We start from the raw sequence: 18,675 nt of genomic DNA, 5'->3' as shown, positions 1-18,675 counted from the left end.
AAAGACTTAGAAGCAGACTGACAGCAATCTTCAAATATCTGAATGACTACTAGGAAGAAAAAAAATTAACTCAATTTTTGGGTAATTCCAGTGGGAAATATCAAAAGCAGTGGCTGTATGTTACAGGGAGTCCACCTAGCAACAGAGTGGGCTGCCTCCATTAATTCAACAAATATGTCAGGTTCTGCTAAGCACCAATGAACACCTGATCATCGCCCTATATTCCAGCAGGAGAGTACGACTTCACGTTAACCATGTTTTGTATTAGCAAAAAGGAAAAAGAAAAGTTTCACTACAAATACAGTAGAAATTTAAATATGTAAAGATTGCCAGTATTTACTTTTCACCATTTACTAAAAGATTTTTACAGTTTTCAGTGTAAAATAATGGCATTAAAAATCATTTGCAAGTTTCTCAGTATTTATTTTCAACTGAGTTAATACAGTAGATCATAAGAATGCCTATATAAGCCAAAATTCATTTCAAGTTTCTCCTTAAATGTCCCTTAGTGGATTTAAAGTCAGTGTTACTATAAGAGGAAATTCAGAGATTGGAAAAGTTTCAATAATCTTTGTGTTTTGACTTCACTATAAGCTAGACCATATTCTAGAGGATAGCTGTCCACTACACTGTTCAATATGGTACCCACTAGTTACATGTGGCTATTGTACATTTGAAATCAGGCTAGGAAGGACCTGAACTCTTAATTTTGTTTAATTTTAACTGATTTACATTTCAATAGCCATAATGTGGCTAGTGACTATCATATAAAACAGCAGAGTTCTAGAGATAGGAGGACAATAACATGTGTAAAGCAGAACCTTTCTAGAGAAAAGGAGATTTTAAAGAGAAGAGATTGGTGAGATTGCAGCCACAAGAAGAGAACTAACACACAGCTGTGTCTATGCAATTTCCCTCAGTCAAATTGAATTAAATAAGAGATCTATGGAAAAGGACTCTATATCCTGCTGTAGCCAAATGAGTAAGCTATATTCTGTATACGAAACAGCTTTCAAAAAGAGAATGATTAACTCCTTCTGCTTTCCTTAGATTTTTGCATTAAATTTCTTTTCTTGCATACTAAATGAGATCTTTTCTTACATTTTCAACTTTCTAAAAATATATCTTTAGAAATTAATTAGATTTAATGTAGTAAAGAGTTACAAGTAGAGTCTCATGTAAACATTCAGTAGAAAAAAGAGATATCAGAAAAAGTATCTTAAAGCTATACAAAACCATTGGCTGAGCCAACAACACAACCATTCTGGTGATTCCAGATAGAACCATAAATCTGATAACCTCAAGATGTAGTCCCCACAGCAGAGGACACAAGGTTAATTGGCATGTAAAAAGAAAATAAAACTTCTATTTATATTTAACCTTTGTATTTAAAAAAAAGAAATTAAGCTTTACTAATTTAAGACTTGGATTGACATTAATGCTCTTACTCAGTCCACATATCATCGACCACAATACTGATAAATCACTGGAGGGATCCTGAAGGAATGCTAGGAATTCCATGACAGAAATATTGACAATGGTTAACTGGTTTCTTCACTAGCTTTCAAATTTCAATGTATTACCATTTACAATTGACCATCTAAGTGTATTTACAGAGTATATTTTAAGTTGTAAAATATTTACAATTCTTCCTAATGAGATGGTATGTGGCCTGGAAAACCTTTTCCCATACAAAGATTTTCTGGTTATCTCAAAGGGAACTACTGTTTCTAAACTCAAAGATTAGTTATGCATTACTCTTTAAAAACAAAAGAAAATGCCCCAAATTTGCTGACCTGCTCCACGATGACAAGTGGTTGTCAGTAGTGCCTATGCAGCAGGTACTTTCAAAAATATAAGCTGTTCCTTCAAAGGAAAAGTAACATTTTAATAATCCATGAGAAAGCCTTTTCAAATGAGCATTTTGAAAATGGGTACAGTATTTGGAAACATTTTCAGTGTTTTTGTTGCCAGAAACTATTAATACTCATTAACTGTATAAAGTTGGAAATAAAAGTGTCTAATCTGTTTGAAAATATTCTTCACATAAGTTTGAGTGGACTTTTTAACCTATTCCCTTAAAATTTTTAAATTCTAACTTTCAAAATAGTTTGTAAGGACCAACTGACATCAGGTTAGAGGAAAGACTACCAGCTGAATTTTGCAAAAACCTTTGTAAAGTTGGTAGATGGAACCGAAAAATGAACATTGTAATTTAGAAAACATAGTCAACAATTTATTTCTTTAATTTGGAATAACATATTCTCGTGAGGAATATTTTCAACAACCATGACAGACATTAAAACAAAGTAAAAAATAAACTGAACTTAGAGACCTCTGAATCACTGCATTACTAGGTATTAAACTTTTAAAAAATGATGAAGCATAATTGTGAATCAGTTCACTATTCTCATTAAAGATATAATTTTATAATATATAATCTACATTAAAATATTTTTTTAATGTTCATTTATTTTTGAGAGAGACAGAGACAGAGACAGAATGCGAGTGGGTTGGGGGCAGAGAGAGAGAGGGAGACACAGAAGCAGAAGCAGGCTCCAGGCTCCGAGCTGTCAGCACAGAGCCCGATGCAGAGCTCAAACTCAGTGAGATCATGACCTGAGCCGAAGTCAGATGCTCAACTGACTGAGCCACCCAGGCGCCCCCAAAATATCATTTTATCTTTATCTCAAACTAAGTTTTCTAATTTATGATATATAGAATATATAAATATAATAAAAGACTCATATACTTTGTAGATGAAAAATACACATATATTAATGGGCAGATACTTAAAAAGTTTTAAGGCTACCGTCCTACTTTAAATAATGATTAAAAAGTTTTTATAATGGAAATAAAGTAAAAGAAAACTTTTAAAACAAAAATGAATATTGATTATTTTAATGTTTTTAAAAACTATTCTGTAAGAGAGTATTTTGTGTACTAAATGCAAACAATATGAAAATGGGCCAAGGATTATTTAAATGAACACTGACAACATGATCAAATCCCTATTGCAATGATCTGGTCACTTACAAAACAACCAGAATAATCCTGCAATCCAGTTCAGGATGTCGGTTCAGATCCTGTTTTACTCTGCCCTTTGAAAAATACATAGTGGCCTCCTAAGGGAACGTTTGGGTCCCTGTAAGGACCCAAACTCATTGAGAAATCGATTTCCTCATAAACCATCCCATGCCTTTCTAAAATGCTCCTGAGGCTTTTGTCATTGGTCACATGCCACTTGTCTGTTTCCAACATCCGACTCACTATTCTGGTTTAAGATACCCTGCAGGCTAAAAATTCAACACACCAGAAACATTTCAAAAGTGAAAAGTTTGCCTCAATATAACTAAAATGTGTGACTTCCACTAGTATTTGCAAGAAAAGAATGTGAAACATTGGCAAGATAAAACCCACAATAAACATGATGAGTATCTCTGTTTCTAATGATATGCATATTCATGAAGATAGGCCCCTACACCCTAGAAATATGAATCATGTTAAGTACTTCCCAAAATAAGCCAGTTTACACAGTGATCTTTGGGGTCCGTAACAGAAGACATGTGACAAGGAACAAAGGAGAGCCAGCGCAGATGAAAAATACCCTGAACAAGTGATTTTCCTTTGTTTTCCCAAGCAATAAAAATGTCAAGAGAAGCCAGATCCTAGTCTCCAACTCACATCAGTACAAGGAGGGACTGAAAGACTACTGGTAGTCCCTAGACTGAAGATGTGATGTGGAATGGTTGTAGGTGCCTAGAGTGACAAGCATCAACTGAAGAATCTTAGAGAAGTCCAACACAACAGTGTGAAGAGGTCCACAGAGGCCGGTGCAATTCAGATTACCCACCAAGGACCTCATGGGCCAGGACACCAACATCTCCCACTCTCCATCTAGCACCTGAGCAGGGGAGAGGGTGAAGAGAGCCAGAGTCTAAGTCAAAATATGCATTTTGTACATTCAGTGTTTGTTGATATTATTTTTGATCATTAAGCCTCTTTCTACAACATTTTCAAATGAAATTCATAGAACTGTCCACTGTTTTATAGGACATGTTTTCCCAGTTTTTCCTATAGGAATCTAATAAATACAGTGCTCCCATATATAATGGGAGTTACACATTGCAACCTAATCTTTCTTAACCAGAACAGAGGATAATATTTTATCTTGAAATAACCTATTTGAAAGCTTTAAAAAGACACAACACCCAGAAAATTAATAATCTTGGCGCAATGAAAATAAATCAACCTCCCAAAAGAAGAAAGAAGTTCTTCCAATATAACCATCTAGTCAAACAGAAGTGCTAGAAGGAAAAAACAAACAAACAAAAAACTATACCAAGATTATTGGAGGCAAGCAGCAACTATAACAAACTGAAAAGTAAATACCTCCTTGTTTGTAGACAGACTACTTATTTGAATCATCCAGGAACACCACTGAAACAAGGCTATATAGAAATGAGCCCATAGCCACACTACAACATCCATGCAGAAAAAAATTCCACCCTGGCTGAAAGACAAAGCTAAATAGCTATATGCTATTGGCATGGAGATAATAATCAAGCTAAAGATGTTTACTGACCAGTGATTGAAATTCCTATCTTTAGAAACGACAGAATGAATCCAAAGGGAAGTGGAAACTCAGAAAAGTTCAAAAATCATGAGAACAAAGAGTGAAAGGAAGCAAAAAGAGGACCCTAACTTCTATGAATTGGTAAGACCAACACCTTTCACTTACATAATTTGAGTCCCAATTTGGGGGTGAGGGGAGAGAAGGAAGTGAGGGCTGTGTGGAGGGTTGGCTATGTGAAGATGTACAGAAATGTGGGAGGGGGTATGGGAATATGCAGGAATGTACAGAGGATACTAAGGAAGTAGGAGTCACAGGGATATGTGATGGATTTAGAGGGAGGTGAGGAGTTATAAGGATTTCTTGGGGTTTTAGTGGGTGGGAGGGTTGAGAGATATTGTGGTAGGGAGTATGGGGATCGGAGGAGGTATAGTATAGGTAGTGGGGATGTGTGAAACCGTGGAAGATTTGGGGAGTGGCGGGGTATGAGGGTATGGGAGTACATGGGTTGTATATGGCAGGATATGGGAAGGCTGCACATGGGAAGCATGCAATGGGCATATGTACATGCATGTACACCAGTGTACATGCCTGTGCACTTTTTTCTCTGTATAATGGCACAAATAAGCAATCACTGATAGTATCCTTCTGCTTTAAAATTTCTTACCTTAAAATTATACTACGTATTGAACCTGAAACTAATATAACACTGTATATTAACTCTACTGAAATTAAAATAAAATTAAAATTAAAAAATAAAGATCATGTAAGAAGATAAAAAATGCACTACATAAAATCATCTTCACAAGAGCAAAAATTAAAATTGAAAATTTAAATTACTACATTTATAGCAATATCCCCTGTATTTTAAATAAGTTAAGCTGACTCTCCTCACAAATTCATGGACTCAAAGGTAGGACAGCCCAAGTATTCGTTTAAGATCAGGAATTTTATTGTACAGCTGTTTCCATTATTTGGCGACCTGAGAGACAGATACTGAAAATGAAATCAGGATGTCATTGCATTTCTTCTCTGAAACTACAAAAGACAAGTAACAGTCTTATTTCCACATGTATGATCTCTAGGCCTATTCTTTACCAACCAGAGTCCCATGAAATCGAGCACAGATAGGAGCTGCAAACTGGAAAAACATACACAAGTATACATGTTTCATATCCAGGTCCCTGTATAGTTTTCTCCTTGTTCTCAAAAATTGCCCTGCCATACTTTATTGCTTTCCTACCAGATGGCAGCATGTCTGGATGTATAGCTTCTACGTTTCAACAATCATCACACTGCATAAAAATGTGCATAATCTGGTTGACCCCTCCTGGGATTTCTCACTTCATGGCTATTTTAATTGGAGCCCCATTCTGAAGAAGAGGGTCAGACTTTAACTAAAGCAAAACTTCAGACATATTTTTAGCTTCAGCCAAATGAACAGTTATTCTGCACAACATTTTTTACCCCTCTTCCAGTTCATTTGGCAACATTCAGAACTGCATAGGAGATTTTTCTTTCCCAGTAAGATGTCTCTTGTTCACTTACCCATACAAATACAATATAATTCAAAAGTTATACATTTCCGAGCTTCTGATTTCAGAGGACTTTATCTTCATGTTCTTACCTCTGAATTGTTAAGGTGACATTTGTGAGTTCCTGAAAACCAGCCATCACTTGAACATTGGTCAATGTCCACTTTCTGAAGATTTATGTCAACTTTCATAACACCCCTTAAAAACAGAGAAAGATAAGAACAAATTAATCTGAGCCTTTACAATTTCTACCTCTGTGCTCCATCCCAGAAATCAGACAAATCAATATAAGAGTGCACTAAAAATTTTCACATCGCCCACTCACATCCAACTAAAGTGTACCAAGTGAAGATAGGCACACAGTACAATAGAAAAAAACAAGTATTAGTTTTACTTAAGTCCCAAAGGCATGGACCCTGTATTGTTCACTGTTTTCAGCTCCCCATATAATGCCTGGCCCATAGAGGTGCTCAATAAATATTCAGTTGATTGACTGAATTCCTGACAGTTTTGCTCTGGACATGGTAGCAAAGTTGACTCTAAAATAACAACTGCCACCCAGTACCCCTTCTATTAAAGTAAACCAAAACAAGGCCTTCATCTCATTTCTTTCTCCCAATGCAGGGCCAGGGATAGGGAGATGGGGAGGGGAGGAGAGCATCTCTTTCCTCTGATATTCCACCACAAAGACTTTAAGCAGCTCTTCAGGTCTCCCAGTGCTCCAAACCAGAGATTTGCACCATCTACAGAAGTGCTGATTAGCAATTTTCTTCTCTTAACTCTGGAAACAAAAACACTGCATTTCACTTAGCCATTTGAGAAAAATCACTAAGAAAGAGAGCTCACAAATTCAGAGCCAAAAGCAAAACTGCAAAGAAAGCTCCAATTTTATCTAAAATTTTTCCATTTTCTCCAACCAATCTTCTTACATTTTCATTTTGCTAAGATCCCTCTCTTCTATTTTTCACTACCATGAGCACTACTAGCAGCAGAAACGTTTTTCCTAGAGTGAACTGTCACCACCTGCACTTCATTAAAATAAATATTCTATGTTCTGGGCCTTAAAGCTCAAAGCTTTGTAATGTCATTTCTCACAAACTTGAGCAAAGCAAAAACACATTTTCAAGGTCTCTTGTTCCCAATTTAAACTATTTTCATTATGGCATTATTAAATATGTACAAATATCAAGTTAGACTCAAACTCTTCGTATCATAGTTCTTGTACCTACAAAAATACCCACAAAATTATGAAATAAATGCAAACAAAACTATAAATTCAACAAAATTTAAATTTAAAATATTAATTTAAAAACACCAATGATTACACTTGGCCAAACTAAATAGAATAGATATAGATATAGTATATATATATATATATATATATATATATATATATATACATATATATATATACACACACATATATATACATATATATACACACATATACATATAATATAGATAGATATACAATATAGAATATTCTATTCTATCACCTACTCTATCACCTATTATGATTCATTTCTCTCTTTTCTCCTTTTAAACTATTGTGAAATCTCCCCACAAAGCAGTTTAATGTCATTTGGGCTTAATTTGGGGTGAATAAGTCACTTATGTTTTGTAAGGCTGCCTCTGATCTTTCCTTATTTACCTGAAACAAAGTACTACACTAAGTAGCGCTAACATGGTCAAAAGAGATAGAAAACAGAGACACCAAACCCTCTTGCTAGTATTTCGTTATCCAGATAACCCAGAACATGTGTAAATTAATTTTTCAGAGGATCACTGAAATGAAAACCCAAAAATTATCATAGAAAACTTACAAATCCTTCACAGAAACAAACTTCAATTTGCAAAAGACACAATTTGCAAGCTTGTGGACCATAATTCTATAAAGCAAATGGCTGTTCGTGCGATAAATTAATGAATTCCCAGGCAACCTTATGCCTTAGCCAGTTTCCTCCCTTGCTCTTTCAACAAATACTTATTTCTGGTATGAGCACACCACTATGAGAGATGCCACGGAGGTGAACCACATAGGCCCAAATATAATAATGTCAGAACGTTTAATGGAAAAAAGACGGTAAATTCTGGGGGATCTGGGAAGTTATCATTTGGGGTATAGAAGGTATTCCATTAACATTTGTTCATTTTCTGATTGCCTTACTTGCAGGACTTTCACTAGAACTATGTTCCACATAGGTCATGCCAATCATGCTGGCCCACTGCACGCTCCACTTCATGCTCTTTGAAAAAAAAATATTCATTTTTTTCAACCATTCAATAAGTATGTCGAGGCTTACTTTGGGCCAAAACTGTTCTTGGCTTTTGAAATGCAACAGAAAGGAGGGGGAAAAAAAGTCCCTGCCTTCATGGAGCTTCACTGTAGTGTGGGTCATACTACAAAGTAAAAAGTGCGATTCCAAAAAAAGAAAAAGAAAAACTTCCAGTAAGTCAGTGGAATGATTAGGTTTTTGATTTTGTTTTTTTTTTAAAGAGTGGACAGGAGACTTCTAATTCAACCAGTGACTCAAGGTATAATTACAGCAGGTTCATACCACACTCTCCATTACCAGTCAACGTCAATGACACGAAATATCCCCCTGAGCTACTACTGTCTAGTATATTTTGGTATTCTGCCACGAATGGCTTATTTGGAATACATCTGTAAGTAGTAAACTAATAAAAACTATACATTTTTATTTGTTCCACATCTGTCAGTAATAACGAGGTCAGGTTTTCCTCAACTATCTGGCTACACTGATTTTAGTTACAAGATAGTGCACATCTTCCCACTCAGGAACATTGGCCACTTTAAGATTCCGGGAGGCTGCAATTACTCTGGTCCCTTCAAAGGGAAACTGGCTTAAGAAATAGGGATCTTAATCACTGAGAGTTTTCCCTCTTAATTCTAGGTTCATATGCAAGAACCAAAAGTCACCGCAGACCGTAAACAGCTCACGAAGCTTTCTGGGGTTTGTGCAAAACCGCCAAAGGTAATGAGTCGTGCGTTTACCAGCTGGGAATTCAGTGCTGACTCATCTTCATTAGCGCCGCTGTGCTGCCTTGGTGCCTGGAGACCTACAAAGCCCTCGGGGAGGTGCCGTTGACTTCCTGCAGGGGAAGTGGAAGTTTGGGGGACTAGGTGGGAAAAGAACGCTCGCTGGGTGGGAAAAGGTATCCTGCCGAAAACCACGCAGAGGCAAAACCACCCACTCGCTACCCTGAGCCCACAGAGGGTGGGCCGGGCTAAGAGCCCAGCAGCCCCTGAGTGGTGCGTCCCCTAAGCGCATGCCTCCTGGGGGCGGAAGTGCTGCTCCCACATCCGGTGAGCGGGTGCCTCTGGGAAGCTCTGGGATTGTGTAAGTGGCTGCAGTTCCCTGGTGTGGGGTCTGGAAAGCAAGGGCCAAAAAAGCCAGGTGAGTGGCCTCCAGAGAAGAAAATATTGTAAATTATATCTCCCAACACCTGGGTGTTTAGCTGAGCTGCAGACCAGCATTTTTCTCTACCTGACACCTGAAATGCCACAAGCCTAAAATGGGATTCGTCCTCCACCCAAATTTGCAGTTGCCCCCATGTTCTTTTTCCATGAATGGCTTCCATCCTTCAAATTATCCGAGTCGATAATCTGTTGCGAAACCCCCAAATCAAAGCAATTGCCAAGTTTCCTAGATTGTACTGCCTGAATGCTTCTTGCATCTTAACCCTTCCCGTCCTTTTCTGCTACCACTGCCTTGGTTCAGGTCTTCATCTCTCACAAGGCTAAAAACATTTTACAATAGCTTACTGATTTGGTCCTACCTCGTATTGCTCCAGGTAAAGATACTGGTTTGTAGGTGCTGATGTTTATTTTGTTTAGGGTCCTTCTTTAAGAAACACGTGGAAAACCATGAACACATGTATCACAATATGACCTTTGGCCCCATATCTTTGTGTTTTAACTGCTGGGTGGGTAGCAAGATCATTACCAGAAGCTATTTGTATACCAGGATGGCTATCAATAACTTAGCTATACGTAAATGTAACTGCAAACTGCTTTAATATAGATAAATAATCCTGAACTTCCCCTTAGCTGGTTTCCAAAATGCCCACAGCCTAGGGAAAATGTAATAGAAGCAAGTTACAGTAGTAAGAGACCCTTGCGGTTAAAATATCCTCCTTTTAAAAATTTTACAGAAAACGGTTGACCACAAAACTCATTGCTAGTGCTCATTCCAGGACATTAGAAGGTTTCCACACAAGCAAAGGGCACTAGAGCTTAAGCATCACACTGTGCTGTCCTTGCAATCTTTTAAATCTGTCAATCTGGGGCACCTGGTGGCTCAGTTAGTTTAGCCACAACTTCAGCTCAGGTCATGATCTTCCCGTTCACGTGTTCAAGCCCCGTGTTGGGCTCTGTGCTGACAGCTTCTAGCCTGGAGCCTGCTTTGGATTCTGTCTCTTCCTCCCTCTCTCTGCCCCTCCCCCATTCACACTGTCTCTCTGTCTCTCTCTCTCAAAAATAAATATTTTTAGGAAGTAAAAAAAAATTAGCAATATGTCAATCTGATCCTAACAATTCCCTGCTTAAAATCAATTATTTCCCACTGTCCTAAGGAATAAAATCCAAGCTCTTCGGTATAACATTATATTCAGGCCCCTGCTACTATTAATGTTTCCATCCACTCTTCTGCATACATTCTTTGTTTCAGACAATTCACAACTACATGTGGGTCCTTAAAAATTCATGTTGTCTCAGAAAGCCATTCTTTTATACATGCCTTTATACCTGAAGTCCCTTTGCCTAAACTGTGCTCTACCTATCATAACTCCTACTTGACTCCTTTCTAAAGCCTTCCATGAACTCCAAATCTGATTTAGAAGCTACTTCCCCTCTCTCTCTCTCTCTCTCTCTCTCTCTCTCTCTCTCTCAAAAAAAATTAATTAAAAAAAATTTTAACTCTCTCTCAAAATTAAATAAACATTAAAAATTTTTTAAGAAAAAAACAAAAAACAGGGATGCCTGGATGGCTCAGTCGTTTTAGTGTCCGACTTCGGCTCAGGTCATAATCTCACAATTGGTGAGTTCCAGCCCCACATCGGACTCTGTGCTGACAGCTCAGAGCCTGGAGCCTGCTTCAGATTCTATGTCTCCCTCTCTCTTTGCTCCTCCCCTGCTCATGCTCTGTCTCTCTCTCTCTCAAAAATAAATAAACATTAAAAAAAATTTTTTTTAGAAGCTACTTCTCTCTTCTCCCCATAATACACTGTGGTTACCTTCATCATATTTTAATGATCTGTTTTTCCCACCAGACTAAAATTTCCATAGTCCATACCTTTGTAATATTTCCCCTAAGTCCTGTGTGTGTGTGTGTGTGTGTGTGTGTGTGTGTACATACCACATCTTTATCCATTCATCAGTCAGTGGACATTTGGGTTCTTTCCATAATTTGGCTATTGTTGATAATGCTGCTATAAACATTAGTATTTCTGTATTCTTTGGGTAAATACATAAAAAAGAATGAAATCTTGCCATTTGCTACAACAACATGGATGGAGCTAGAGAGTATTAGGCTAAGCAAAATAAGTCAGTCAGAGACTTCACTCATACGTGGAATTTAAGAAACAATTTCACTCGTATGTGGAATACAATTTCACTCGTATGTGGAATTTAAGAAACGAAATAAACACACATGAGGGGAAAAAAGAGGAAAACCAAGAAACAGACTCTTAACTATAGACAACAAATTGATGTTTACCACAGGGGACATGTGTGGGGGGATGGCTTAAATAGGTGATGGGGATTAAGGAGGGCACCTGTTGTGATGAGCATTGGGTGTTGTATGTAAGTGTTGAAGCACTAAATTCTATACCTGAAACCAATATTACACTGTATATTAACTAACTGGAACGTAAATGAAAACTTAAAAAGAAATTTCCCCTGTCTCCTAAATCAGCCCACCCCAAATATTAACCTTGAAGAAACTGCAGATGCTAGAAAGAAGCCAGAAGTAGTAACAATGATGCTCTCCCCGCAAAGAGAATACCCAAGCAAACTCAAAACTATAATGAACTACTATGGGTGAATGGACGGAAAGAAAGACTGGATAGGTTGAAGGAAAGTTTTTAAATTCTGCTTTTGCTTCCTCCTCTAGTACCTTGGACAATGATTTCCTGCTCCATTACTACCAAAAAATTGACACCAACAGCCCATATAGTCTATATTGATGGGAGTACAGGGAAGAAGTTCTGCCAAAAAAGATGATACAGATGCTGGTAGACCAGCTGCCATCGGTCGTCTCTCCTAACGACCAGAACAAAATCTGGTGGCTAGAAGTGGGTTGCTGACATAACAAAAACCTAAAACATGTGGCTCTGGCTTTAGCATCAGGCAGCGGCAGAAACTGGAAGGCTTTCAAAGAGATGGCTAATAAAAGCGGGAATATGTGGCTAAGTCTTTTAAGACTTTGAAGACATTGTGTTTTAAGACAATGAGGAAAATGGTATCGGAGGCAGAGGAAAAAGGAACTGTTGGTACATAGTATGTGGAAAGTTTGGCAACACTGTCACCTGTGAACAATTGAACTTGTAGATCTACCTAAGGAAATTTCTAGGCCAAATGCAGAAAGTACTACCTGGGGTTTTTTTGGCTATGATAGATACAAAAAGAAAAACATGGACTAAAGGAGGAACTGCTTAGTTTTGGTTTGGGCTTTTAAAAGTAATTGTGGTAAAATATACATAACACAAAATTTACCCTCTTAACATCTTAAAAGTGTGCCGTTCAGTAGTGTTAAATCCATTTGTATTGTTGTGCAACCAATCTCTAGAACTCTTTTCATCTTGCAAAATTACAACTCTCTACCCTTTAAACAATAAATTTCATTCCCTGCTCTGCCTAACCCCTAGAGTAAAACCATTATTCTTTTTTTATATCCCTAAGAATTTGACTACTCTGGGTACCCCATACAGTTGTAATCAGACAGTGTTTGTCTTTTTGTGGCTGGCTTATTTCACTCAGTTTAATGTACTCAGGGCTCATCCATGTTGTAGCAGGTTTCAGAATTTCTTTCTTTTTACATTTATTTATTTTTGAGAGACAGAGAGAGAAGAGCACAAGTGGGGGAGGGGCAGAGATAGAAGGAGACATAGAATCCAAAGCAGGCTCCAGGCTCTGAACTGTCAGCACAGAGCCCTATGTGGGGCTTGAACTCACAAACTGTGAGATCATGACCTGAGCAGAAGTTGGATGCTCAAACGACTGAGCCACCCAGGCGCCCCTCCTTCCTTTTTAATGGAAGAGTATTACAGTGTGTTTATACACTGTGTTTTGTTTATTCACTCATTTGTTGATAGACACTGAGTTGTTTCCACTTTTTTTGGTTGTGAATAATGCCTCTATGGAGCTATTTGGTTTTTGAGTAAAATTTAGAAAAAATATCAGAGAGCCAGAATTGGGGGGGCGGGGGGAAATATTGCAAAAATCTCTTCTAGCAAAAGATTCTTGGAATATTAAATGGCTTCAGAGCAAAGAACCACTTTAGGGGGGCATCTGTAAAATCCTTCATTAAGACATCAGAAAGATGTAAGGCGGTGTTTCATAGAACCTTTCAGCTAGACTAAAGGACTCCAAATGGTCTTCCAGGTATGCCTCATAGACACTCTCTGTTAAGCAATAGGGATTCTAAGATTTTTAAGGCTTTATTGCACAATAGCCACAGGGCCCAAGATAGAAAATTGCCTATCTTAAAAAGATTTAAAAATCTGGCTTCTGTCTAATAGAGTGAGACCCAGTAAGATTCATAGAAAACCCAGAACATTCTTCAACGAATAGCATAAGTAGGAGTACTATCATTCTAAATTAAAAAGAAAAGAAACGGTACAAAATAAAGATACTTCCTCCTCCCCACACTTCCGTGGACAAGAAGGAAGCCAAGAAAGCCATTCAGTTGAAAACTTAGTCAATTTCTTAGGGAAGAGGAAGGATGGTTCAGAGGACAGAATCAAGAGCTCAGAGGTAAAGGCTGAACCTTCAGAGAATTATTCCCAGGGAGCAGCGTAATCAGGGAATTGGTGATATGCGTTGAAGTGGATTTCAAAATTGCCATGATCTAGTAGCTGCTGTGTGTAACCTGTTCCCCCGTTTTTTTTTTTTAACTGGAGTGTTATTGTAGTTGTGCTATCCGTTACCATCATCATATAGTAAGGGAGGATAATGGGAAAAGGAGACAGGTAATATTTCTTTATAGGTCTTCAGATTCAGAGGTAGTATACTTGAGGGACCATACACATGAAGACTCATGCTCATCTAGACTTCATTCAAATGGCTTAATCCTGACTTTAAGACAATACCACAATGAGATGAGACTTTGGGAGTGAGGGGTGTGAAGGGGGTAAGTATATTCTGCGTATAGGAAGCCTAGCTATCCTGAAATTATCCTGCCATGAGGAAATACAAGATGCCAGGTGAAGTGAATATGGAAAGAGAGTGTACCAAGAAGTTCCCATACATACACCAGCTACTTGAAACATTGCAGCCCAGTTGTCAGATATGTCTTAGAAGTGGATCCTCCAGCCCCAGCCACTCCAACTGATACCACATACATCAGAAACAGACCACCCAGCCAAGTCCTTCCCAAATTTGTGACCCACAGAACTGTGAAAAAAATAAAATATTTGTTTTATGCCCCTAGGTTTTACAATACATTTGTTATGCAGAAATAGGTAACTGGAAGATCTAATGAATATAGATGTCTTATATTGGTAAAAGGAACAGTAGATTAAGAAGATATAGCCATCAAGAACATATGTGCACCTGAGTGTGTATGCACATATGTGTGTATTTTTATGAACAACGTATATAACTTAAGGGAGAAATAAATTGTTCAACAATTGTAATCAGAAATTTTCACATACCTCTCTGAGAAACTGATAGGTCAAACAAAAAGCAGCAATGTTAGCAAGTATCTAAATATTATAATTAGTAGAGTTAAGCTGTTAGGCATCTATAGAACTCTTTGCATGACAGATAATTCACTTTCTGTTTTAACATTCACAAAATATTTACCAAATATTTATCGAAAATAAACCAGAGATTATATTTCAAAGGGAACCTCAAATTCCAAAAGACTAGTGTCTTATACATTATAACATTATGTCCTTGAATCATAATGCATTAAATTATGAATTACATGTCTTAAAAGGCTACCTTTAACGCATCTCATATGTTTGAAAAATAAAAGCTAATTACTAAATAACCCTTAGTTTTAAAGATAAATTAATAAATACTCAGTATTGAGTAGCAATGAAAACACTACAGATAAAGAAACTGTGGAACATAGATAAAAATAAAACTGGGGGCACCTGGGTGGCTCAGTCAGTTAAGCGTCCAACTTTGGCTCAGGTCATGATCTCACAGTTTGTGAATTCAAGCCCCGCGTTGGGCTCTGTGCTGACAGCTCAGAGCCTGGAGCCTGCTTCAGATTCTGTCTCTGTCTCTCTGCCCCTCCCCTACTCGCTCTCTGTCTCTCTCTCAAATATAAAAAATAAAACATTTTTTAAAAAAGTTTAAAAAAAAAACGGGGGGGGCGCCTGGGTGGCTCAGTCGGTTGAGTGTCCGACTTCGGCTCAGGTCATGATCTCACGGTTCGTGGGTTCGAGCCCCGCATCAGGCTCTGTGCTGATCTCTTGCTCAGAGCCTGGAGCCTGCTTCGGATTCTGTGTCTCCTCTCCTCTCTACCCCTCCCCTGCTCACGCTCTGTCTCTCTCTCTCCCTCTCTCAAAAATAAATACATGTAAAAAAAAAATTTTGTTTAAATGTTAAAAAAAAATAAAACATAAAAAAATAAAAATAAAAAATAAAACTGGAAGGAAATTTTGTTGCTTTAAATACTATACACTTAAAAGGAAACAAGATTTTTTTTAAAAATCTAAATATTTAATTCAAGAAGGTGGAAGTCAGCCAAATTTGGAGCTATTTCAGCAAAAAAATAAAAATGACAATATTGGATTCAACCCCCAAAATCAATATCTATAAGTCCATGCTGAAATAAGTGATTAAATTAAAAAGTGAGGCAAAAGGGAAAACTCTGTTTCAAAAGAATTCCAATCCATAAATTTAGAAAGAATTAGGGAAATAGAAAATCATGATTGGAATACCACATAAACAATTGTTGCAGGCAAGACCTACTGATAAATCCTAAAATTAGTGGGAAAAACTTTAAAAGGAAACAGTATATTTAAATAACTTCAGAGCATCTCCCCCCAAACATTCATTACTATCTTGGTATTAATGTGTACCCAAAGTTCTTTGATACTACTCTCTCTATGAACAGGAAACTACTTCACCTCTCCTTGGTGGGCTTAATTTAGTAATTCACTTAAAAACAGGGGAAACTAGTAACTTTAGCATAGAGAAAGCTGGCAAACTATGTGTCTTTATATGGTCTCCACATTAACCAAGTGATCAAGGCTAACATCACCTATACTAAAACATATTGGTATTATGTATTCTGTGATATGATACAATGAGAAAGACAGTTTCTGTCTATTGTATTCTTCTCCAAAGTCCATAATGTCAGTCCAATCATGACAAACCATCAGACAAATCCAAACTGAAAGACACTGAACAACATACCATGCCAGCACTCTTCAAAAGTGTCAACAAATGGTTCATAACATGAGAAGTATCTTTAAAGGACAAGGAAAGACCCAGAAATTATCACAGATTGGAGGAAACTAGGGAAACATGACAACTAAATGGTATGTTAGTTTGCTAAGGCTACTATAACAAAGTACCACAGATTGGGTGGCTTAAACAACAGAAATTTATTTTCTCATAATTCTGAAGTCTAGAAGTCCAAGATCAAGGTGTCAGCAGGGTTGGTTTCTTCTGAGGCCTCTCTCTTTGTCTTGTAGATAACCATCTTCTCTCTGTATCTTCATGTGGTCTTCCCTTTTTGCATGCCTGTGTCCTAATTTCTTCTTCTTATAAGGAGACCAGTCATATTGGATTAAGGCCCATCCTAATGACCTCATTTTAACTTAATTACCTAAAGAGGTAACAGACAAGGATCTTGTCTCTAAATACAGTCACATTATGGGGCATGGGGGTATTAGGACAATCAAGATATGAGTTTTTGGGAAACACAATTCAGCCTATAACATATGGTATCCTGTTTTGGATCCTGGAAGAGAAATGGGACATTAGTGGAAAAACTGAGGAAATCTGATTAAGATATGTAGTTTAATTAATAGTGTTGTACTAACATTACTTTCTTAGTTTTGATAATTTTGCCCTGGTTACATAGATGTTAACGTTATCGGAAGTTGAGTGAAGGGTATGTGGGAACTGTCTATACGATCTTTTCTAATCTTCTTAAAGTCTAAAATCATCTCAAAATAGTTAAAACTTTTCAGTTATTAAAAAAAACTAAAGTTCTTTAAAAAGATAAGAGATTCAAGTGTTTAAAAGAAAATATGCAAATAAAAAGTAGGCAAATGAAAAATAAAAGGAATGTTTTAAAAAACTGTTATGATTAATGATTCTCTAATAAACTTTTAAAAACTAGAGTTAATGGACAAAGGACACATTGGTAGAAAATATAAAATGGCAAACTTGCCCCAAGAAGGAGTATAAAACTTAATAGGACAATAAGCATAAAAAATTGAAATCTTTTACTTCTCAGAAAAGCTTCAGGCGTCTATGTTTTGTCTATGAGTTCTACCAAACTTTTAAGGAACAGTTCTTATATCTTTACAAGATATAACAACTTAAAAGTGTAACAAATTAAAATATAACAAATACAATGCATTTTATGTGATTTTGATTCCAAAACACATGAGAATAATACCATATATATATATATATATATATATATATGTGTGTGTGTGTGTGTGTGTGTGTGTATATATATATCCATTTTAACTAAATGTAGATCCAAGAATCCTAAAGGAAATATTGGCTAAACAAATGTTAAAATATCTTAAAATAATTATACATCATGATCCACTGGAGTATATCTCAAGAATGAAAGGATGTTTTAACATCAGAAAACGTATCAATGAGGTGAGATTACAGCAGAATAAGTGGACCATAGACTTGCCTCATCCCATGAATGCAACTAGATAACTATCAGGTCACCTTAAATATCCCAGAGATTGACCTGAAGACTGGCAGAGCAAACTCCACAACTAAAGGTAGAAGAGGCCACATTGAAGAAGGTAGGAAGTATGGAGATGGGGTTTGGGAGAGAAGCAGATTGTGGCTGCTGCAATGGGGATGGAGTGGTCTTGGAGAAGGATGAGAGACAGACTAGCACACGGGGGAGTGAATGGCAAAACGAATCCTCATAGTAATTGGCTTAGAAAGAGGGAGAGCCTAAATTTCATGACTTCTGGCAACGAGGAGGTGTTTAAAGCCTAGAGTTTTAAAGGTTAGCAGGCTTGGCTGCTTTAAAAACCTTTAAAGGTTATAGAGCTTGGAGGGCACTGCTCTATACATCTATACAAGGAAGTCAAACAACCCATGGACACACAGCATGGGAAGAGTAACCTGAAGAGTGCCTGGGGCACAAGTGTGGGGAGGTT

The 18,675-nt window shown here is 37.2% G+C and overlaps 1 protein-coding gene across 1 annotated transcript in view; it reads right to left on the bottom strand.

Annotated features, from left to right (window-relative positions):
- The window catches only part of GPR158 (G protein-coupled receptor 158), a 425,314-nt gene that overhangs the window by 381,975 nt on the left and 24,664 nt on the right, over positions 1-18,675 (bottom strand). Inside the window, 1 exon segment of the mRNA XM_030322366.1 lies at positions 6,201-6,306. Coding sequence (XP_030178226.1) covers positions 6,201-6,306 — 106 coding nt within the window.

The sequence above is a fragment of the Lynx canadensis genome, chromosome B4, assembly GCF_007474595.2.
Source record: "Lynx canadensis isolate LIC74 chromosome B4, mLynCan4.pri.v2, whole genome shotgun sequence".
Classification (NCBI taxonomy): Eukaryota; Metazoa; Chordata; class Mammalia; order Carnivora; family Felidae; genus Lynx; species Lynx canadensis.
This window is presented reverse-complemented; position numbering and strand designations above follow the sequence as displayed.